Source organism: Oncorhynchus masou, chromosome 31 (assembly GCF_036934945.1).
Source record: "Oncorhynchus masou masou isolate Uvic2021 chromosome 31, UVic_Omas_1.1, whole genome shotgun sequence".
NCBI classification, from domain to species: domain Eukaryota; kingdom Metazoa; phylum Chordata; class Actinopteri; order Salmoniformes; family Salmonidae; genus Oncorhynchus; species Oncorhynchus masou.
In genome coordinates, this window is record NC_088242.1 from 80,625,119 (window position 1) to 80,648,743 (window position 23,625).

Consider the following 23,625-nt stretch of genomic DNA (forward strand, 5'->3'; position numbering starts at 1 on the left):
GGTATGACCAGGCAGAGGGTTCCTAAACCAAGGTTCCTACTGTACCTGTGACCACTCTCCTGTTATCCACATGTGGTAGCAGGGTGCTCTGCTGCAGGGCTGGTGCAGGGCAGGGCAAGACGAGGGGTCACAGAGGGCGTCCTGGACTGGGGTCAGCTCGGCCCCCACACACAGAACCTTCCTGTTCCTCATACCTTCTCCACAGGTGGCGTTACACTGCAGAGAACAGACACAGGCCAATATGAGGATCAGTCATCATGTCAACATCAAAAGGCATTAAAAGTAATACAACTGTAACCTTGTCCAGTCTCAATTGCTACCGCATATATGTTTGATACAAAAAGACCCAGCTGGTGGACGAGATTAATACATATGTGTGGATCAAAGAGTAATGTCTTTAGATTGGCATAGGGGGCAGTGTTGGACTGCTAGCAGAGACACCCAATAGAAGTTCCGACAGGCTTGGTTGTTTCCTTAGCTCTCCAGATGTCCATGCTCTACACTTTATCCAGGGGAGGGAAAGTGGGCATGATATGACATCTCACATTGCTTTCAAGGCCAACCCCAGACATAAAAGAAATGGCAGGTCATGGGTGGATACACAAATTGGTTTTGAGTGAATTGGAATGATGGTTTAGAGAGGTAGTCAAAAGTTAAGACCAGAATTACAATGTGAGGAACACTAGGTTTTGAATGGCTAAAGCATATGTCCTATAAAATAAAGAAGATATCCTTTTTGTTTATTAGAATATCTCATATTCTAAGCACAGCTATGAATGCTGAAATGGTTTTTGGGCTAGAAATGTCTGTTTTTAAGCCAGGAGGCTGTCAGCGGAATGCATCGCAACAGACAGAATCTGAGTGCGTGCAAAGGTTTCTGGAGGAAGTAGCACAAAGTCCTTACATGGTACTCGTCTTGTGTCCTGAAGTTTAGAGACGGAGTATGGGGGACATGAAAGGAAGAGCGTGGCCAAGGGGAAAAAAATACTAAGTTGAAGAGGACTGCTCAGTGCTCATGTCACACAGTGCAGTGCCACTCGACTAGACAAAAGTCATGGATGTGATATGGATCAGTGCTTTGAGGTTTTGATGTGATTTATCATAGAGTGATGGTTATCGTTTAAACCCTCATGTCTGATACAGGAGTGCTGGGCTACCTCAGTGACCTCACAAACACAGCTGGTCTGGTCCGCTAGCTCTGTGTGAGAGCACTGCCAATAACAATGTATGATGATCTTATGTCTCTCGCACACAAACATCCATGACTGATGTGTGTTCATTAAACACACATGCTAGCAACTGGAATCTGTCTCTACTAACAAATCTATGTGAATACAATCTAATAAATCAACTGATGAAGTAGTATTTGAAAGCACATTGACTCTCAGAAGATCTGTCTAGGACATTTTTAAAAATGTGGTTCTCTTTTCCTTGTGGAATTTTGGAGAAGCAATGCATTCCAAATGGAAGTTCCACTGGGACTTGGTGTTTTGTGCGCGTGTCCAGTCACCCATAAGAACTTAACACATCCCGTGGACAACTCCACTCCATCACTGTGCCTCACACATGGTGTCTGTGGGTATTCTGGAGGGTTTCGAGAGAGTGTCTGTGGGAAGGTGGAGAGTGAAGAGAGCATGTCTACGTTGGCTACAGTGTAAACCCCTTAACAGGACCCATGGCACAAAGGGGTGAATTTGAAGTTTGACAGGAGAAACCCATAACCTACAATAAGACAGTTATACAGTGAGGAGGTGACGAGGCCTTGTTTGTGTCTGTGATGAAGTGTGTTGAGTAGAGATTGTGTGTCAGAGAGAGAGAGAGAGAGAGAGACAGAGCGAGAGACAGAGAGAGACAGAGAGAGAGAGCGAGGGAGAGAGACAGAGAGAGCGAGGGAGAGAGACAGAGAGAGCAAGGGAGAGAGACAGAGAGAGCAAGGGAGAGAGACAGAGAGAGCGAGAGAGACAGAGAGAGAGAGAGCGAGGGAGAGAGAGAGAGAGCGAGGGAGAGAGACAGAGAGAGCAAGAGAGAGAGACAGAGAGTGCAAGAGAGAGAGAGAGAGCGAGAGAGAAGAAGAATAATACAGGGTAAGTGAGATAAAAAGAGAGGGATATAGACATAGAGCGAGCTAGATAGTGGTCTATACTTACATCTTGCCACTCTCCAGCTGCCCAGGTGTGATGGAGACACTCAGTAACCTGGCAGGGCTGGGCAGTGGTCGGACGGTTGTGGGAACCACACAGTTCCTCTCTCACCCGCCCTGTACCCTTCAGTCTGCAGTACACATCTCTGTTCTGGACCCCTACTCCACAGGTGGCAGAGCACTACAAACACACACATTAGATTGACTGACACACAAGCTAGTCTGTTCACGATCAGGTTGTTGTCATTGCATTGCCAGCACATATATCCTTATCTGTCTGTCAGCTTGCTACTCCAGCAACCAAGTCTCAAATTCACACAAAAACATACATTTTCCCATCATGTCCCCTTTCACTCTCTCTGACCTGGACCAAGCATCAATGTTTTGTAATATACAGCACATACTTTTTTTTGTCTGCTGGGTCTGCGTCACAGGCTACGATGCCTCTACACAATGTCCTTGAACAATGCAGACGGAGACATATGTTTTCCTGAGCCTGCGGTTGTTGTGTCTGTGTGAGTCGTATTGTCAATTTATCCACAGGTCACCTGGCCCGTCTCTTTGATGTCATTGAGAATCCTACCTACATGCTAAGGAAGCTCTCCAGCACTAATAGAACTCCAGGATTTCATTAGAAAGAGGTTTCCCGGACAAAGATGAAGCGTTATCCTGGACTAAGAACCATGTACAATGGAGACCCTCCATTCAAAGTGCTTTGTAGTCCAGGGCTAGGATTAATCTAGGTCCGGAAACCAACCCCCAGGGATCTAGAAGAAAGCTGTATAAATACTCATTATACAGCCACAATATCTTTAGAAACTGTAAGTTCCCAATTCATGTACAGTATACTGTATCATGTTGTATTAGAACTGTGTGTAGGCCTACATCATCAACTCTAGGGTGTGCCGTTTAAGTGACATTTTTACTCCTTAACATTTTGGAAGGAAAACAAAAGGCATAAAGAGAAATCAGACCTCAGATGAAGGTTTAATCAAAAGAACGAGGCCTCATTTAAAGGCTGTCTTTTTTAATATCCCAAAGTGGGATGTAATAGAGCCTCCTATTACGATTTTAACAACTGTTACGGCTTAAGAAATTTGATTCTAATCTCTTTCCAAAATACTTTTGGTTTTCATTGCCGAGGATTACACTTGTCATAGTTAAGCACACTATTTGATGTTGGAGTTGAGTTCTCCAGAAACTGCTGCTCTCTACCCATCTACAGCATGTCGTTTTTGTTCACGAAAATATATTCATTTGTGTTAGAATTCAATTAGAATTGAAATAGAATTTGAGAAGAGCCTAGTAGTAGAACCTGTGATTCTAATTGTATGGGTTGTAAAGGAGAGAGGAGAGTGCAGCCGACCCACAGACACGCTTTTGCACAGTGGTTGATCACAGAGAGTGAGCATGGGCCGCTCCACACCAAGAGCTCCATAGGCGGTCCTTACCCTTTGCTTACGGACCCCCACACCCCTTTCCTCTCTCGTACCCCTTCACCAGACCCCATTCAGAGGCGACTGAGGGGATTGAGTGGCTAGCTGCTGAAAAGCCCAAACGCTGGGTGCTGAGGTTTCCAAAGTTGTCACAGGCATGAATGTTAAGATATAAAACATGTCTTTATGCTCTAGTTGTGGATTTCATGGTTTCTGGTGGTATGTGAAGGGAGATGATTGCTTCCAGACACCAGGGAGGGAAAGGGAGAGTGAGGCCCACAAAGGCTGGGAAGTGACAGTGGTCTAATGGAGGAAGACAGCGATGGACTCCCAATGGGGATTTCACAACCACACTTTGGGCGTGAGGAGCATACAGGATATGAGGAGCTCTCTTTGCTCTCCATGTTGTGTCCAACAGAAACATTACTTAAATACTGTACATCTTCAGGGGGCCTGATAGAGTGAGAGAATTACGGCATTACCTCCCAAAATAATTTTCTTTGGGTATTGTCATGGTTGTGTATTTTCCCACCCAAGCAGACACAGGGTCGGCTCTCAAGGAACTACACTGGACTTTGTGCAAACTGGAAACCGCATATCCTGAGGCTGCATTTATTGTAGCTGGGGCCTATAATAAAGGAAATCTGAGGAAAACGCTATTGAAGTTCTATCAACACATCACCTATGCTACTCGCACATCAAGCCCTCTTGACCATTGCTACTCTCTGAGGGGAACACAGTGGACAGGGTGAAAAGCTTCAAGTTCCTCAGCTTGCACATCAATGACAAACTGAAATGGTCCATTCAAACAGACACGGTGGTGAAGAACAAGCCACAATTCCTCTTCAACCTCAGGAGGCTGAAGAAATTTGTCTTGGCCCCTAAGACCCTCACAAACTTCTACAGATGCACCATAGAGAGCATGCTGTCGGGCTATATCACTGCCTGGTATGACAATTGCAATGTCCACAACTGCAAGGCTCTCCAGGGGGTGGTGCAGTCAGCCCAACGCATCACCGGGGGCACACTGCCCGCCTGTCAGGACATCTACAGCACCTGGTGTCACAGGAAGGCCTGTTCATCCCGCTACCATCTAGAAGGCGGAGACAGTAAAGGCGCATCAAGGCTGGGACCAAGAGATTGATAAACAGCTTCTATCTCCAGGCCATCAGACTGTTAAACAGATACCACTTACGGACAGAGCACTACTCCTTCCTCTGCTCTGGACAACCTGTCAGAACATGACAAAGCTCCCTCCACCTCCATCTCCTTTACTCTCTGGTGGCCTTGTGATACATTTGGGCTCATGGATTTCCTGTCTCCTAGCACTGCTAAAGGACTAAATCAAATCAAACTTTAACTGCACTTTAAATAAAGTTTGATTTGATTTAGTCATTTTCATTCGTTTAGATTTTTGGTTGAAATGGAGATGTAAATCCAACATATTCAAATCAAATCAAATCAAATGTTATTTGTCACACACACATGGTTAGCAGATGTTAATGCGAGTGTAGCGAAATGCTTGTGCTTCTAGTTCCGCAATGCAGTAATAACCAACGAGTAATCTAGCTAACAATTCCAAAACTACTACCTTATACACATAAGTGTAAAGGGATAAAGAATATGTACATAAAGATATATGATTGAGTGATGGTACAGAGCAGCATAGGCAAGATGCAGTAGATGGTATCGAGTACAGTATATACATATGAGATGAGTATGTAAACAAAGTGGCATAGTTTAAAGTGGCTAGTGATACATGTATTACATAAAGATGCAGTAGATGATATAGAGTACAGTATATACGTATACATATGAGATAAATAATGTAGGGTATGTAAACATTATATTAAGTAGCATTGTTTGAAGTGGCTAGTGATATATTTTACATCAATTCCCATCAATTCCCATTATTAAAGTGTCTGGAGTTGAGTTAGTGTGTTGGCAGCAGCCACTCAATGTTAGTGGTGGCTGTTTAACAGTCTGATGGCCTTGAGATAGAAGCTGTTTTTCAGTCTCTCGGTCCCAGCTTTGATGCACCTGTACTGACCTCACCTTCTGGACGATAGCGGGGTGAACAGGCAGTGGCTCGGTGGTTGTTGTCCTTGATGATCTTTATGGCCTTCCTGTGACATCGAGTGGTGTAGGTGTCCTGGAGGGCAGGCAGTTTGCCCCCGTGATGCGTTGTGCAGACCTCACTACCCTCTGGAGAGCCTTACGGTTGTGGGCGGAGCAGTTGCCGTACCAGGCGGTGATACAGCCCGATAGGATGCTCTCGATTGTGCATCTGTAGAAGTTTGTGAGTGCTTTTGGTGACAAGCCGAATTTCTTCAGCCTCCTGAGGTTGAAGAGGCGCTGCTGCGCCTTCTTCACGATGCTGTCTGTGTGGGTGGACCAATTCAGTTTGTCTGTGATGTGTACGCCGAGGAACTGCTAGAGGTGACTGTTAGCATTAGAGAGGGGCGGGTGGTGTGGTCCCTCCAAGGGGCCTGGGGGTATTTGGAGAGTGTGTGGGGACGGGGTGGTGAATGACACATACCTTGCTCCACCTGTTGGCCTTCCAGCTGGGGCATCCCTGGGCTCGGCAGGCCTTCTGTGTCCGGGGACGTGACAGATGACTGCAGTGCTCTTCCTCTATTTGGGTTTGGTTTTGGTAAACACAGGTTATCTCCCGCTGCTTGGTCCCCCGGCCACAGCTCACAGAACACTAGAGAGACAGAAGAGGGGGATAAAACAAAATGGAGACAGTGAGTGCAGAGATTCTAGTGAATGCCTTTTCCAACAACACTTTTTGAAACCATGCTTATACCCGCTGCTCAAGTTCTGCGAAACTACAACATGTCAATCAGTTTAGAACTTTATATGAATGAAGTGAGACACAGTACTTAACCATCCAATGTGCTGTTTTGTGTTGCGCATTGAGAGCCTGCTTGTAATGATTTGATGGTTAATGGTTTCAATGGTCACGGTTAGCCCACTACTTAGCTTACTACTGAGGAGGTTCCCCTCTCTACCACATGAAAGAGTAGTGAGCCAAATTAAATTGTCTAAAAGAGTATAAAGACCACAAGAATCAATTAAAATGTACTAGAAAAGACATTATAAAATGTATAAAAGTATCCAACACGGTGCTTTGATCAATATAGTGTCTTCAGTGTATGAGTTGAGATGAACACACATGATATGTTATTGCATCTGTTATTGCATCTCATACATATGTCTGGACAATCATATGGTTTCAATAAGCTGTACAATACTTCAGGAAAGCTACAGAGAAAACAAGAACACAAGGAATAAAAAGCAGAGAGATCCTGATGAGTCTTCAGAAAGCCCTCTGCCTGAGACGGAGGTCGGTCAATGGACAAAAATATTCTAGACTCTTCTGTCTTTATGAGTACAAACAGCAGTTAGAGAACCAGCTATTTCTGCTGTACTCTCAGTGAGCGAGTGAGCCCCATTACACAAAGCCACTCTAAAATGGGGTATTGGAATAAAGTACAAGACGTAGAGAACTCTTGTTTTGTCTTAGCATATTTTCCAGCCCAGATAATAAACATAATATTGTATTGTCCCTTAATTATGATCTCAGAATGTTGCATAACATCAAAATGGTAAACTTGTGGTGGCCATAGATAGTACACTCTATTGGACTTACTGTGCTTTGATGGAATTATTTAAGGAAGATTTATTTTAGACATACTGTATTGAATTCTAACAAAAGCTGGTCCCTTTTTAGGTTTGGACAACAGGAGCTGTGGGCATAGGATGTGAAGAATGACTTCTTTTTCCACTAATGGAGGAGAAGCATTCAAGCACTCAGAGAGACACGTTTGTGCAACACTTGGTGAGTTCACTCTGCCAGAGTACCCATTTGAACTGTTTAAACAGAGAGGCACCTCCTGCTATCTTCTCTTCTTTACTGTGGTGAGGGCAGTGCTTGAGTTGGCACTGTACACAGATACAGTATATTATACACATTGTAATTACAAAGGCATTTTAAACACAGGGCTCAGCCCAGCTGACTAGGAGACATCAAAGCTGCCCTGCGTTGACTGACTGATCCTAAACATGGCAGTTTCTTATACCCGCTGCACGCTCACTCAAAAATGATAACACTGCTACCTCCACTTCAGACAGGAACGGAGACAGGCAGACATGTACAGTAGGGGCGATAGAGGGGGTGTTAGCCCCTCCTTACTGCTGTCATTGAAGAAGAAAAAAGAGGAAAATAAAAAAGAGCAGGAGGAAGAAAGAAAACCACAGCCATACAGGCAGTGCTACGGGCAGTGCTACTCAGCTGAACTGTATCTGCTGCCTGTTTAACAGTGGGGAGAAGACATTATTAGGCGGCGTGCTCCTCCCTCTCCACAGCCAGGCAGCCTTATCTGTCAGCCATTAGTTAATCAAGGCTGGTAACGTGGAAGTAGAGCAGAAAACCGGCACAGCGCATGGGCCTCTGAGAGCTGAGCTGAGCAGTGCAGGAGGAGGGCAAAGACCTGGGAACTGACCAACCCCTCCACTCTAAACTCTACTACCAGGCTAGGCTGCTGCCTCACTCTACTCAACACTGGATCAGGTAAGTCAACTCCTCTTACTACGCTTCAACTGCTCAATTGGCTTTCCTATGAATAGCTGCTGGTCTGCTAACTAACATACTGAGGGCAAAAGATAGTGATTTTCATTTGGAGAATTTAGTAAATGAGTAAATAAATGAGTAAATAAATATGACTAATGAAGGGTTACAAGGCTGGTAATGCATGTTACTACAGTAAATACTACAGTGTGGGGATCTCTAACATAATATAAATGGGGGGGGGGCTCAAGGTCACATTCACAGAAAATGTATATGGGGATTACAAACACTTAGCCACTTAAATGTATCCATTTACTGCACTGTAAGTCACACTGGATAAACGTATCGTCTAAGTTGCATATACATGTATTATTACTATTAAAACTTTGTTGAAAAATATAAAAAAAAAATATATAAGCCGCATGAAAAATGACTTTCTCTCGAGACAGATGTGCTCTCCCAAGTTGTAACAGCAATTCATTTCACATGATTAGGTGGGTTAATTCTAGTATCAGCCAGTGAATTTCATCGAGAAATATTATGGATTACTTTAGAAGACGGAATGAAATCGTTGCCTGAAAGCCACCCCAGTAACACGGTTTTGTTTAACAAAGTTTTTCAATCAGAACGGGAGATGTATTACAGTACACAGACAGAGATAAGCCATGTTTGGCCGGTTACTGCATTGTGCTCACAGCTAAGCAGCTTGTGCTTTGTCTTCTTCTTTCCTCTGCATTCCTGCTTTGTCTTCTTCTTTCCTCTGCATTCCTGCTTTGTCTTCTTCTTTCCTCTGCATTCCTGCTTTGTCTTCTTCTTTCCTCTGCATTCCTGCTTTGTCTTCTTCTTTCCTCTGCATTCCTGCTTTGTCTTCTTCTTTCCTCTGCATTCCTGCTTTGTCTTCTTCTTTCCTCTGCATTCCTGCTTTGTCTTCTTCTTTCCTCTGCATTCCTGCTTTGTCTTCTTCTTTCCTCTGCATTCCTGCTTTGTCTTCTTCTTTCCTCTGCATTCCTGCTTTGTCTTCTTCTTTCCTCTGCATTCCTGCTTTGTCTTCTTCTTTCCTCTGCATTCCTGCTTTGTCTTCTTCTTTCCTCTGCATTCCTGCTTTGTCTTCTTCTTTCCTCTGCATTCCTGCTTTGTCTTCTTCTTTCCTCTGCATTCCTGCTTTGTCTTCTTCTTTCCTCTGCATTCCTGCTTTGTCTTCTTCTTTCCTCTGCATTCCTGCTTTGTCTTCTTCTTTCCTCTGCATTCCTGCTTTGTCTTCTTCTTTCCTCTGCATTCCTGCTTTGTCTTCTTCTTTCCTCTGCATTCCTGCTTTGTCTTCTTCTTTCCTCTGCATTCCTGCTTTGTCTTCTTCTTTCCTCTGCATTCCTGCTTTGTCTTCTTCTTTCCTCTGCATTCCTGCTTTGTCTTCTTCTTTCCTCTGCATTCCTGCTTTGTCTTCTTCTTTCCTCTGCATTCCTGCTTTGTCTTCTTCTTTCCTCTGCATTCCTACTTTGTCTTCTTCTTTCCTCTGCATTCCTGCTTTGTCTTCTTCTTTCCTCTGCATTCCTGCTTTGCTAGTGTTTCAGGGTTCTGGAACAGTTCACTTCATTTATTGCCAAACCAAATCCAGCTAATTCATGTTTATTCTCTGTGCAATTAAGACCATACTATAAAACAGCTTGTTGCACTTGTAGGTAAATTAGACATGGAGCTGGATTTTTTTATTTCAATGATCGCAAAGATTGATACTTAAATGGACTTTGGTACTGAAATGTGAGATGCATCAAGAATATTGACAGGTTATGTATTTTTTCTATTTCCATGCTCTTCATAAGAGCATGTCTTTGTCTAGGCATGGCAGGCTGCAATTGTATGATGACATCCTCCCATTCCATCACAGAGGACAGGTAAGCTAATGGACACATGGAAGCATTTAAGCAAAGAGAGACTTCGCTATTTGGTAACTTTTGAGACCATGGAATTACCTGTAGTTCAGCCAATGCGACTACACCACAGCATATGCAACTTGAACAGAAAGAACACAGAAATCCCTATAGAACAACTCACTTTCAGTTGATAATTCACTTGGAATGTTTGTCAGATGTTTTCAAACCTTAAAAGGCACTGTCTAATTTCTTTAGTACCGACGTTTCTGGAGCAAGAACAAACTCATGATTGTGTGAAGGTTGTCCAGAATATTACACTCTGTACTAGCAAACCGATACTCAAATACTACAGCTTCAAAAAAAGATGATCGAAGTCATATTGAAGATAATCTAGGTTTATGATCCTCCTAACAACTCACTATGTTCTCATTTTCCTAGGACCAAGTGATATTAGTGAGCAAGATACACTGATAGATTGTATTACAGCTTATTCCTCTGATGTTGTTCCACTGATATTATTTCAGTTCATTACACTGATTATTATACTGATGTTATTACACCTTTATCAGTGTCAATGAGGGGGAAAAATGTAAGAAGATGTTTGCAGAGCTCAGAGAGTGAGGGAGGCTAAGACATATGGCCAGAGAGCTATCACAGGATGCTTTTTCTGTTCAAGGTCCTGTTTTGCAAGGAAGTTTCAAAGACAGAAGTCAAAACAACACATGCTGTCGACGTGGGAAAAGCTGGTAAGAGCAGAACATCGTGGGGCGGAGGAATGTCAGAGTCATAGATCTTTCATCCTCAAGGCCAAAATAGCCACACACAGGCCTGATCATCTCCATGCATGGGAAGAAACATTAAGCAACACCTCATACTAGCACTAATACAGTCCAGTCTAACCCTGGCCAACGTGGTCCAAATCTGGCATCCAGACATCAGTGGCCAAAGAGATATCATTAGACAATTACTACACGAGTAAGTAGGCTGTATTAACTGAAATTAATTGGTATTAACTCGCAAATAGGATTTCCTCACAAAAGAGTTGGCACAAACCAATGTCATAAGTACATTTAGATACCGAAGGTAAAAAATAGGGACATTTCTTGTTGGCGTCACCATGGAGTTGATTGTAAGGGTAATGATGATTGAAAAGGATATTGCAAAGTCTAAATAATTATTGGTCTGTGTTAACAAAGTTGACAAAATGTTCACTACAAGAGCTTAAGGCTGCTTGTGATGGAAAATGAAAGCAGTCGACTAAACTCAACTGTGTCGTTGGTGCCAAACTGTGCCTCTGCCATGGCTAGAAACTCAAATAAACAATCCTAAAAGGGCATATTAAGTTTCCCCAACACTATTCTCTTTTTAAGTCAACACCACTCAGAAAAGATGAACTGAGCAACCATAAGTCAACTTTCGGGAATGACAAAAACCACCAGTTTTTCTACCTGTCCAAACACAGCTGGAACCAAGATCCATGTCCATGTCCCACTCTAGAAAAACTCCATTGGTGCTTCATTGAGTACAATGCTGTTGTCTCATAAAGCTATGCCAGACCAGGAAAGTGAACCTGATTTCGGACAGCAGAACTAAAAAGACGGAACAATGCATGAGATTCTAAAGTGACCTTTGGCCCAGGATTTCCAAGAGCTTCCAAGAGTCCCTATTCCTGGCAAATTCCATCCATCCAAATTCCATCTTCTTCTTACTCAACACCACTTCACTGTTAAGCTGTCAAGACCCAAACTCTAGTGTCATTTATCCTAGTGACGAGTTCACAACCAAAGCCAAAGACATAGTGTTCTTTTAAAATAAATAAATAAAATCAAAGGTTATTTGCCACATGCTTCGTAAACAACAAGTGTAGACTAACAGTGAAATGCTTACCTACGGGCCCTTCCCATCAACGCAGAGAAAAATGATAGAAAAAAATGATAACACAAGAAATAAATACACAACGAGTAATGATAACTTGGCTATATATATGGGGTACAGCTAATGTTTGTCTTTCAGCATTGTTCATCCTGGGTTCCCATAACAGAATTGCATCATAAGACACCAACGACCGTGACCTTGGCCTTGTGTTCCTACCAAAAAGCTACAGTACAGATATCGGACAAAGGGCAACATTTTCCTCTCTCAAAGAGACACAAGAAAATGTTGCCCAAAATATTGTATGATGGGACAATCACATTGCTGTTAGATTGTTTGTAATTTAGAGGTGGTTGATCGTCAACACCTGCCCGTGTGTGTCTCATTAACACATTCCTCCAAGCTGAACCCTCTGTTTACACCTCTGTCTTTTTATGGTGCCGTTACGGGGGTGAAATGGTTGTGTGTTGTTGGTGTGTTTCACAAGCCTGATATGCTATCTACCTTTGATTTCACCCCCACTATATCACTCTTTGAAGATGTGCAACAATGTACAATCTGAAGCTGGGCTCAGTGGACTCCAAAAATGGTGTTAAACCTTGAGAACAACTGTGTCCTTAACAGTAGAAGGAAAACAAGATAGGTAATAGCATTGACTACAAAGTCAAAGGCGACTATAATTCCTTGGTTTCTAGCACATCAGATATAATATTTGCCCAACAATGACTGCCTCACGTAGCCACACTGTATATTTTCAGATCCTAGACGGGTGTCAAACATACAGCCCGTGGGCCGGTTCCCTGGGTGGTTTGAGTATATACTATATTTTTTAATAGGACTATATCATTATTCTGTCATTATTCTGAGTGGCGCAGCAGTTTAAGGCCCTGTATTGCAGTGCTAGAGGCGTCACTACAGACCCAGGTTCGATCTGAGATCCGGAGTCACACCGGCGTTGCACAATTGGCCCAGTGTCGTCCGGGTTACGGGAGGGTTTGGCCGGGGTAGGCGGTCATTGTAAATAAGAATTTGTTCTTAACTGACTTGCCTGGTTAAATATATATATAGTTTTTTAAAATTTGATACTTTAAAATGACTAAAAGCAAATCCAAACTGTGTAGAAATTATACAGTTTCTTGACTGTGTCCAGCTCGCTAATAGTCACCCAAATGGAAACAAGACAGTCAGGGAGCATAGAAAATTCAAAAATCAATGGATAGATTACAATGAATTTGTTTTGATGGCGAGGAAATATAACCAATATCCAGTGCGGCCCTCCAGACCTCATTGACAAAATGAGTTTGTGCTTGGAATTTACTCTGGCGGATCTGTCGCTGGAGGATGATATGAGAGGACTGAACATTGCGTGATGTAAACGGCGGTGTCGTTTAATCACAAAAGGATGGGAGGGAGACGTTGGGGCTGAATATGTAACATCGATGAGTACTGTAGGCTCAAACATTGACTTGCTGGAATGTCTTCACCATCTGTGAGCCAGCGGCCCTAAAGCTCTGAGAGACAGATGCACAAGTAGAAACAGACCTGCCAGCCAGGTAGCTAATGTGGAACGTGCAGTACAGGACCCACATCAGTAAAGGTAGAGCCTGGAAGTCTTCATATAAAGAGTGATACACTGACGTCTATTGCCCTGCTGACTGACGCCACACAAGAAAGCAGCGGTGGAGGGTGTCTTGGTAAGATGTGAGGTAAAAAGTAATAAGCTCTACTTTCTAGGGAGATATCGTATTGGGTTATTGGGTCAGTTGGTTACCACATTCTTCTAGGGCAACCTCAAACTCTTTCCCACTGAACCAAGTTTGGGGAGAAAAAAAATTTAGACAAATATGAAGAGTTTGTACAGTCCAACTACCAAGGTACATCAACATGACAGCCACCAACAGGCCCCAATATGAATAATCTCCAGTAGAGACGAGGTGAGAGGAACATGCATTAAAGTCCCATTTCAGAGAGGATTCAACCCATAAGCTTTAGAGATCTTTCTCTCAGATGCGTTGCAATGCCAGTTGAGGACCTGTTCCCGATCATTGGACGAGCCAGGGAAAGCCTAGTTTAAACGCTTCCAGATCTCTACTTATTTTATCCCCCTGCATCCATCCCCAGCTGTAGCGCCAGCGAAACAAAAATCTGCCTAAACTAGTCTCTCAGTCTTTTCCCCAATCTCTCTCCACTTGCTCTGCTCTGTATCCAGTTTCTTTGTGGTTGCGAGTCAACTCCTGCCATTTTATGTCATCACCCTCTGTCACTGAGACTGCATTAGTGGCTATGTCTAAACGAGGTTTTAATGTACAGGACTAGGCCACATAGAGCCAAATATATATCAAACTTTGAAGTTTTGACATCAACCGTGCTTGATCGCAGATGTCTATATAGGCAGGAGGGTTCACTGGTTTAGATGAAAGACTCTCCATCGCTGACACTTAATATTTATCTTCCATATGTACTATATAAATATCTTGTATAGTTCTCTCTCAGCCAAACGTTAAGAAATGTGTGTGTTTTGTTGGGCAATCTGGGATAAAAACAAATCAATCTTTGTATACAAGCCGTGTCTTTTCTCTGTCATTTGTTTCTATTGAGGCATGGCAGCATTATTTCATTGCTCTCTAAATTGCAAGAAATAAATCTTGGACACATCAATGTTGATGGAGAGCATACTGATATTACAGTTGTTTTTTAATCAAATCCTGGGACAAAAACAAATGACTTTGATTTAAAACAGACAGGAAATGTAATAATGAAAAAAATGAGACTTATTTTGATATATGTTTTGTCTGTCCTCCATGTTTTCCAACTGTTTGGCCTTTCGATACAGACTTTGTTGCTGCTGTCAAAGCTATACTTCTGTCCAAAGATGTTGATGCCTCAGATAACATCTCGAAACAGAATCTGGTTTGGTGCCTCCAAAGCCTTAACCCTCCGAACGTGCCCAATCCTACAAGTATACTGACCAATACAACTCATCAATTGCATAATTTGGTTTGGCTTAATGAATAAACCACCACGAACAGGGACCAAATGTAACATTAGCATCCTGCTCTGGTTTCCAACCTATGACAAGAACCATGCTTGAAGAACTGAGACTGAGGGAACCTCCAAGTCTCCAAGTCCTAGCTAGTCCAGTTGATCAGTGCTACACCGGCATATGGGCTGGATCAGAAAACACAAGCTCAATGATGTTACTACCATCTGACCCCAGGGTGACATGTTTAGGGAATTTGCCTCAGGCCAAAGTCAAAAATGTTTATATTGTTGTCATTTTAAACAAATATGTTTATGTTGTTGTCATTTTAACAAATGTCTTTCGTTCAGGGTCACGTCAACAAAGATCGCTCTCATTGGGACTCCCCCACTAACTGCAGGAAATTGTGTTTATAAGCAACAAATAGGCATAAATTACTAAAATGTTGGAGTGTTCAATTCATCACATTATTGTTGGTTAGTGCTGCTTCACCCCAAAAAGGGTTGCAGCTGTTTTTAAAGCAATCAACATTACTTAATGATGTTACCATTGTTGCTATATCTATTTTGTGTGGAACTACTACTGCTCCCAAACTGTGTTTGAATAACAAAATCTGTGCAATAAATTTCAATTATTTTCTGTCTTTGGTGAGTTATTCTCTTTGGAATCAGTTAATGCTTACATTGCTTGATTGTTCTATTGGACAAACCCTGACTGAAGAATGCCACAAGATACCCTAATCATCTCACCAGGTAAGTCCAAGATTCAACCCATATAACTGCTACAGTGCCTTGCGAAAGTATTCGTCCCCCTTGAACTTTGCAACCTTTTGCCACATTTCAGGCTTCAAACATAAAGATATAAAACTGTATTTTTTTGTGAAGACTCAACAACAAGTGGGACACAATCATGAAGTGGAACAACATTTATTGGATATTTCAAACTTTTTTAACAATTCAAAAACTGAAAAATTGGGCGTGCAAAATTATTCAGCCCCCTTAAGTTAATACTTTGTAGCGCCACCTTTTGCTGCGATGACAGCTGTAAGTCGCTTGGGGTATGTCTCTACCAGTTTTGCACATCGAGAGACTGAAATTTTTTCCCATTCCTCCTTGCAAAACAGCTCGAGCTCAGTGAGGTTGGATGGAGAGCATTTGTGAACAGCAGTTTTCAGTTCTTTCCACAGATTCTCGATTGGATTCAGGTCTGGACTTTGACTTGGCCATTCTAACACCTGGATATGTTTATTTTTGAACCATTCCATTGTAGATTTTGCTTTATGTTTTGGATCATTGTCTTGTTGGAAGACAAATCTCCGTCCCAGTCTCAGGTCTTTTGCAGACCATCAGGTTTTCTTCCAGAATGGTCCTGTATTTGGCTCCATCCATCTTCCCATCAATTTTAACCATCTTCCCTGTCCTTGCTGAAGAAAAGCAGGCCCAAACCACGATGCTGCCACCACCATGTTTGACAGTGGGTATGGTGTGTTCAGGGTGATGAGCTGTGTTGCTTTTACGCCAAACATAACGTTTTGCATTGTTGCCAAAAAGTTCAATTTTGGTTTCATCTGACCAGAGCACCTTCTTCCACATGTTTGGTGTGTCTCCCAGGTGGCTTGTGGCAAACTTTAAACGACACTTTTTATGGATATCTTTAAGAAATGGCTTTCTTCTTGCCACTCTTACATAAAGGCCAGATTTGTGCAATATACGACTGATTGTTGTCCTATGGACAGAGTCTCCCACCTCAACTGTAGATCTCTGCAGTTCATCCAGAGTGATCATGGGCCTCTTGGCTGCATCTCTAATCAGTCTTCTCCTTGTATAAGCTGAAAGTTTAGAGGGACGGCCAGGTCTTGGTAGATTTGCAGTGGTCTGATACTCCTTCCATTTCAATATTATCGCTTGCACAGTGCTCCTTGGGATGTTTAAAGCTTGGGAAATCTTTTTGTATCCAAATCCGGCTTTAAACTTCTTCACAACAGTATCTCGGACCTGCCTGGTGTGTTCCTTGTTCTTCATGATGCTCTCTGCGCTTTTAACGGACCTCTGAGACTATCACAGTGCAGGTGCATTTATACGTAGACTTGATTACACACAGGTGGATTATATTTATCATCATTAGTCATTTAGGTCAACATTGGATCATTCAGAGATCCTCCCTGAACTTCTGGAGAGAGTTTGCTGCACTGAAAGTAAAGGGGCTGAATAATTTTGCGCACCCAATTTTTCAGTTTTTGATTTGTTAAAAAAGTTTGAAATATCCAATAAATGTCGTTCCACTTCATGATTGTGTCCCACTTGTTGTTGATTCTTCACAAAAAAATACAGTTTTATATCTTTATGTTTGAAGCCTGAAATGTGGCAAAAGGTCGCAAAGTTCAAGGGGGCCGAATACTTTCGCAAGGCACTGTACTTGAGAAAGCAAATCACTTTATGAAACATGCCAACATACAGTACAATGCATTAGGAAAGTATTCAGACCCCTTGACGTTTTGCACATTTTGTTACATTACAGCCTTATTCTAAAATCGATTTAAAAAAAATCTTCATCAATCTACACACAATAACCCATAATGACAAAGCTAAAACAGGTTTTTAGTAATTTTAGCAAATGTATTAAAGAAACAGAAATACCTTAGTTACATAAGTATTCACTGACTAGGTATCCCCCTTTCCTTTCCTTTCCTTTCCTTTCCTATTCAGACCCTTTGCTATGAGACTCGAAATTGAGCTCAGGTGCATTTGTTTACATTGATCATCTTTGAGATGTTTCTACAACTTGATTGGAGTCCACCTGTGTTAAATTCAATTCATTGGACATGATTTGGGAAAAGCACACACCTGTCTATATAGGGTCCCACAGCAAAAACCAAGCCATGAAGTTGAAGGAATTGTCGGTAGAGCACCGAGACAGGATTGTTTTGAGGCACAGGTCTGGGGAAGAGTACCAAAACATTTCTGCATCATTGAAGGTCCCCAAGAACACAGTGGCTTCCATCATTCTTAAATGGAAAACGCTTGGAACCACCAAGACTTTTCCTAGAGCTGGACACCCGGCCAAACTGAGCAACCAGGTGAGAAGGGCCTTGGTCAGGGAGGTGGCCAAGAAAACGATGGTCACTCTGACAGAGCTCCAGAGTTCCTCTGTGGAGATGGGAGAACCTTCCAGAAGGACAACCATCTCTGCAGCACTCCATCAATCAGGCCTTTATGGTAGAGTGGCCAGACAGAAGCCACTCCTTAGCAAAAGTCACATGACAGCCTGCTTGTAGTTTGCCAAAAGTCACCTAAAGGACTCTCAGACCATGAGAAACAAGATTGTCTGGTCTGATGAAACCAAGATTGAACTCTTTGGCCAAGCGTAATTTATGTTGGAAACCTGGCACCTTCCCTACAGTGAAGCAGGGGATGTTTTTCAGCGGCAGGGACTGGGAGACTAGTCAGGATCGAGGGAAAGATGAACGGAGCAAAGTAAAGAGAGATCCTTGATGAAAACCTGCTCCAGAGCACTCAGGACCTCAGACTGGGGTGAAGGTTCAACTTCCAACAGGACAACAACCCTAAGCACACAGCCAAACGCAGGAGTGGCTTCAGGACAAGTCTCTGAATGTCCTTGAGTGGCCCAGCCAGAGCTTGAACCAGACTTGTACCTGATCGAACATCTCTGGAGAGACCTGAAAATAGCTGTGCAGCGACGCTCCCCATCCAACCTGACAGAGCTTGAGAGGATCTGCAGAGGAGAATGGGAGAAACTCCCCAAATACAGGTGTGCCAAGCTTGTTGCTTCAACAAAGTACTGAGTAAAGGGTCCGAATCCTTATTTAAATGTTATATTTCAGTTTTTTATTTTTGGTATTGGCTCTGCTTATTTTACTTGTCCTGTTGAAATGATCGCCTCTATTTGAAAGCATGATATAATACAACAGAAAAGAGGCAAAAATTAATTCATCAACAGTATTGCATGAACATCATTTTGGGACCTCTTAAAATATAACAAACTTGCCAACATTGATTAATTTCCAATGATTCTTGTAATAAAACACAATACTCTGTTGGTTTACAGCCAAAGGCATTACGGAGATGGCCCTATTATAACAATTGTAAACAGATATATGTGCCAGCCTGTGCCAAAATTGGAGCATGTTTTCTCTTGAGTGTTTGCAAAATGAAATGATATAAAAACATCATAACAATATGAAGAAAGCCTGCAGTCTGTTTTACATTTTATTTTGTGTGGTTTTAATTTATGCTGTTTATGCTATTTTATAAAGCACACGTTTATGCTATTCTAAAAAACTCAGATAGCTGGCTTTAGATTAGCTGGATAGAGACATGAGGAGGAACTGCAAAGGTATATATTTTTCTGTATCCACAAATATTTTAGGTATCATATATTGTGTAACAAATGCTATAGGGATATCATTAAACCGAAACAGTTATCTTGAAGTTTGTGTCTGAAGTTTGTTTGACCTGTGTACAACTTTTGGGCGACGGTTCAGCATTTAAGATGTGGGCCTTTATATCTCAATAACTTTTGCTCAGTGTAGTATATATTTTAGACAGTATTTGGTATAAACCCCCAAAAATACAGAGCACATATGATGCTATTTCATGTACTGTGATGAGCATAAAAGTAAATGCTTAACAATATGACTTTGAAGTTATGGGGCAAATGTTATTGCCAAAGAATACAACACTTTCCAAGTATTACAGCATGATGCCACATTGAAAAACAACACACATTTCACAACCTTTGTTTCTTTAATATTTTTTACAGTGGGAAAAGATATTTCAACATGTTTATGTATTTTTGAATGTGAACTAAATAAATAGAAAAAGATGAACAAAACATTTGAACAAAAAAACTAAGCAATGCACTGAGCACCATGGGTAAAAAAAAGTTGGAGACACGAAGAGCGACTGGGCTGGCGAGGCTAAGGAGGAGTCTTGGATGAAGTGAATGTCGTGGGACAGACAGAGACAAAGGAATGTGGAGGAGGAAGAAGACAAGAGAGAGAGAGAGAGCCCAGAGTGGACCTCACAGGAGAGCTTATGGTCAACACAAACAAAGAGCCATTTTGGTAACACTTCACCTGAACTGTGTCAGGAAGACTGCACCTTGATGTCTCACATGTCATGACACTTTGGGAAACCATGTTTCACGTACTAGTGTTTTTCATGCTGTCGAAGGGTATAATATAATATATGTGTTGACTGGCTGGCTATCCATCAAGCAAGTAGTTAGTAATGAAATGTTTTGAAATGTATGGAGCAGTTATCGGATGGCAGGTCAGGTTCACGTCAGCACTACGAAGGTTATGACAGATAGTTCAACCCAAGTGTTACATGTATCTAAATTGAAACAAATACAACATTAAAGCTGCAACAATGAATAAACTATTGTAAACAAATAAATAGCTTTTATATGAAAAAATCCTTCAGAAATGTAGAAACTTGCCCAAGAAAAAAGTGAAACAGCAACAAATGACTACAGTATCATAAAAGAGAGGTATTTGTGTGCTTCAGATTAGCGGATGCCAATTCAGTTGGTTTTATCTTCTGAGCAGACTTTCAGATGAAAAGCACATTGGAAGTAAATCTACTGTGAAATGGTAGAGCTTTAAAAACTGGATTGCATAGTTTGACATTCGTACACCACATTAGACGGATTTATCTTGATATACGGCATGTAACATAAGCTTTACAAATACATCAGGTATGACCTGTGAATAAGTTCAATAATACAACTTTATAGTGCCTCTTGTACTTAGCAGATTGACTGTTATGTCAATCTGTTAAGAGCACCTACAGCCAATTTATCAGAGAAAGACAAAAGGGCTCTAATTCGCTGACTTCTGAAAAAATGGCAGACTGGTGTTTCTATAGAAACCCCACTGTAAACATCATTTTGATGTAAACGTCTCCTGTACTACAGTGCAGTTTTACAGAGACAAAGGACCCACCATACAAGACAAATATTGAAATCACTTGTGCCACTATGACCAACTAACACACTAACGACAAGACAGAAAAATTATAACACATGTACTGGTGAGGGTGAGAGTATATTGTGAGGTTGAGTGTTTTGCTGAACAGTGATCCCTATACAATGTTCAGTTCTGTGATACCAGAAGTGTAGAAGGCCTGGCCTTTGTAGCTTCTACTGTACATGACTTTCTGCGCCCAATATTTTCATTGCATAGGCATTATAGCTTTTTTCCTACAGTAACTGTATGTGTCTAAGCATTTCAAATTGAACCCTAAAATACAGTGTTATATCTAGACTATCTATAGTATTCTATAGTTACTGTTTTTTTTTTATTATTTTGTACTTATAATTCATTTTCAGTTATTTAAAACTTTAGCACACCTTGTTACATGAGGGGATGGTAGAACTGATCTAGAATATAACATTCTAAGAGGGATGGCACCATTTTGAAAACTGCATTTAACGTTTCATTTATGAGTCTTAAAAAATATATTTTAATAATTTTAAAAATAGTAAAACTGTCGTTTTGAAAGTACGTTGCTCTGTACAAACTGTCATTATTCATGAGACGCAAGAGATCCAACCAAAAGCACCAGTAAAATATTAAATATCATATTCAGTTATGAAACCTAGCCACTAAAAATCATACTGTACAAAGATACAAAGATACATACACAAAATACAGTAACAGCAATTTGTTGCTGTTTGATAAAGGTAACTCTTATACACAAATTTACACTTGTGTACTTTCGGTTACAGGGTGAGACAGAAATCAGAAAAAACGTTTACTTCACGCTTCACATATGAAATAAATATATTTCGAGTTACTCACTCGCCTCTACAAATATATGGCATTGTTGGACAACATTGTCCTTCTAATTTATAGTTTTCATTTGGAGCCTAAGTTCCAAATAGGAACCATGTGTTTCTGACAATTCCCAATGTGGAGCAGCATTCTGTGTGTGCTCTTTCCCCCCTGTTTCTAATCAGCACCATGCCACTCCATGGACCAGTGTGGGGGGGCTGGGGCTATCCTAACCTAGCGCTGACACTAGTGCTCCATTGACGCTCTTACAGATTACAGGCTAAAACAGTTAGCTAGCCGCTAGCCTCTAGCTGCTAGTGGATGGGCCAGAAGTACACTCCCTGTAATTTAAGCACACCCCCATGTCTACTCACGGCTCATGGTGACACGCCCCAGTGAAGGAGGAAGTTAAGGAGGAGGAGAAGTTATGGGAAGAGGAAGTACTATCGTACCGGCTTCCATGGTCGGCGGTGCCAGGATGTGCTGCCCGGGCACAGGTCCAGGTTACACTGCTCCACGTCAGGAGGCTTGTCCAGGACGTCACAGTTGTGGTCGTTGAGTCTCTGTCCGTTGGGCCGCTGGCACACCACCTGGCGCGTCCTCCTGCCTCCGCCACACGTCTGGGTGCACTGAGAGTGGAAAAGAGAAGAGGGCGTCAACTTAGTATTTAGCAAGACGTTTGAGTTCAAGGCAGGCTGCTTGGTACAGTATCTCAATAGTTCTTCTTTCAGTGCGGGAGTAGATGAACAAGAGGTGCAGAGGAAAGGAAGCCACTTTAGACTATTGACACATGCCCAGGAGTCTGAAATGGGTATCTGTAGTTTAGTAGTGGACCATATTGTTGTAGCTTTAACAGAGGCAGATCTGTTTAAATATGTACATAGTCCCTGTCGTGCCTGTGTACTCACCTCTCGGGAGAGGCTATACAGACACGCCTGGTGCCCAAATTGATGACGTATGTCGCACAGCGAGAGTCGAGTGGAGACGAACGGGTTCGGTTCAGGCAGTCGTCTCAACTCGTCTCTCAGATGCGCAACATACGTCATCAATTTGGGCACCAGTCGTGTCTGTATAGCCTCTCCCTCACCTCTCCCCAGGTTCCGTAGTTCCACAGAGGGCAGGGTCCTGAGTCGCAGCTCTTGGACTCTGCAGGTTTGACCCTCTGGTCACAGTGGCTGGTGCTGCGACCCTCCGCATCCTGACACACTACCACCCTCCTCTGGAAGCCCCCTGCACACGTACTGGAGCACTACGGAGGGGCACAGAGTGTGTTACAGAGGGAAACACACACACAACTCTGTACACTACTCTGGACACTACCTTACCAGCTGCAATCTAGTCATATCCTTACTATCTGTCTGAGTGAATACAGTGAGAGATCACTATGTGAGGAACAGCAGATATGCAGTCAGACAATTAGGTGAGGGAGAGAGCAGTGCATGGAGATGGTATCATAGTCCCAGAAGTTTTTCTTGACCACATGGAACATCATGACCCCCACCGAACCCCCGACCATATTGCCTACAACTAGGGGTCACTCAGGTGAGTGTACAATCTCTGGTCCCATGGTTCTGTACATACTCCTCCCCAGGGTCCCGTCCTCCACTGGTTGTCTGCCGAGGGGACGTTCCAACTGCCATGGCCCGGGTGGCTGGCGGGGTTGTGTGGGCTGTAGGGCTGGTCATTGGGCCTCTGTCGGTACTCGGAGGGGCAGGGGGTGGCCGTACACTCGTGCTCTGTGCTGGGCCTCTCATCCTGGTCGCAGAATGACTCATCCACCTGGTGGTGGTAGTTACTGCATTCCACCTGCCTGGTGGCCCGGCCCACACCACACGTCACTGAACACTGGGGAAGGAATAGACACAAGGTCATATCACTGAACACTGGGCAGAGAGCATAGCAAAAAAACTTTAATAAGGCATGCATTATTTTAGTAGTAAAGGCATAATAGCTACTCATA

The 23,625-nt window shown here is 42.5% G+C and overlaps 1 protein-coding gene and 1 long non-coding RNA gene across 3 annotated transcripts in view; one reads left to right on the plus strand and one right to left on the minus strand.

Annotated features, from left to right (window-relative positions):
* LOC135524536 (A disintegrin and metalloproteinase with thrombospondin motifs 20-like) overlaps positions 1–23,625 on the minus strand; it is a 176,771-nt gene that overhangs the window by 21,624 nt on the left and 131,522 nt on the right. Inside the window, exons 25-30 of the mRNA XM_064952156.1 lie at positions 23,247–23,510; positions 22,753–22,914; positions 22,118–22,294; positions 6,116–6,283; positions 2,148–2,321; positions 46–216 (exon numbers count right to left, since the gene is read on the minus strand). Coding sequence (XP_064808228.1) covers positions 46–216; positions 2,148–2,321; positions 6,116–6,283; positions 22,118–22,294; positions 22,753–22,914; positions 23,247–23,510 — 1,116 coding nt within the window. The remainder of the gene's footprint in view (positions 1–45; positions 217–2,147; positions 2,322–6,115; positions 6,284–22,117; positions 22,295–22,752; positions 22,915–23,246; positions 23,511–23,625) is intronic.
* LOC135524537 (uncharacterized) lies at positions 7,607–15,512 on the plus strand. 2 transcript variants are annotated; one of them, XR_010452983.1, is made up of 4 exons: positions 7,612–8,152; positions 9,967–10,038; positions 10,694–10,763; positions 14,723–15,512. It is a non-coding gene; the product is annotated as an uncharacterized LOC135524537 (long non-coding RNA). The 2 variants fall into 2 exon arrangements; XR_010452982.1 differs by having other exon boundaries at positions 7,607–8,152; positions 10,694–15,512.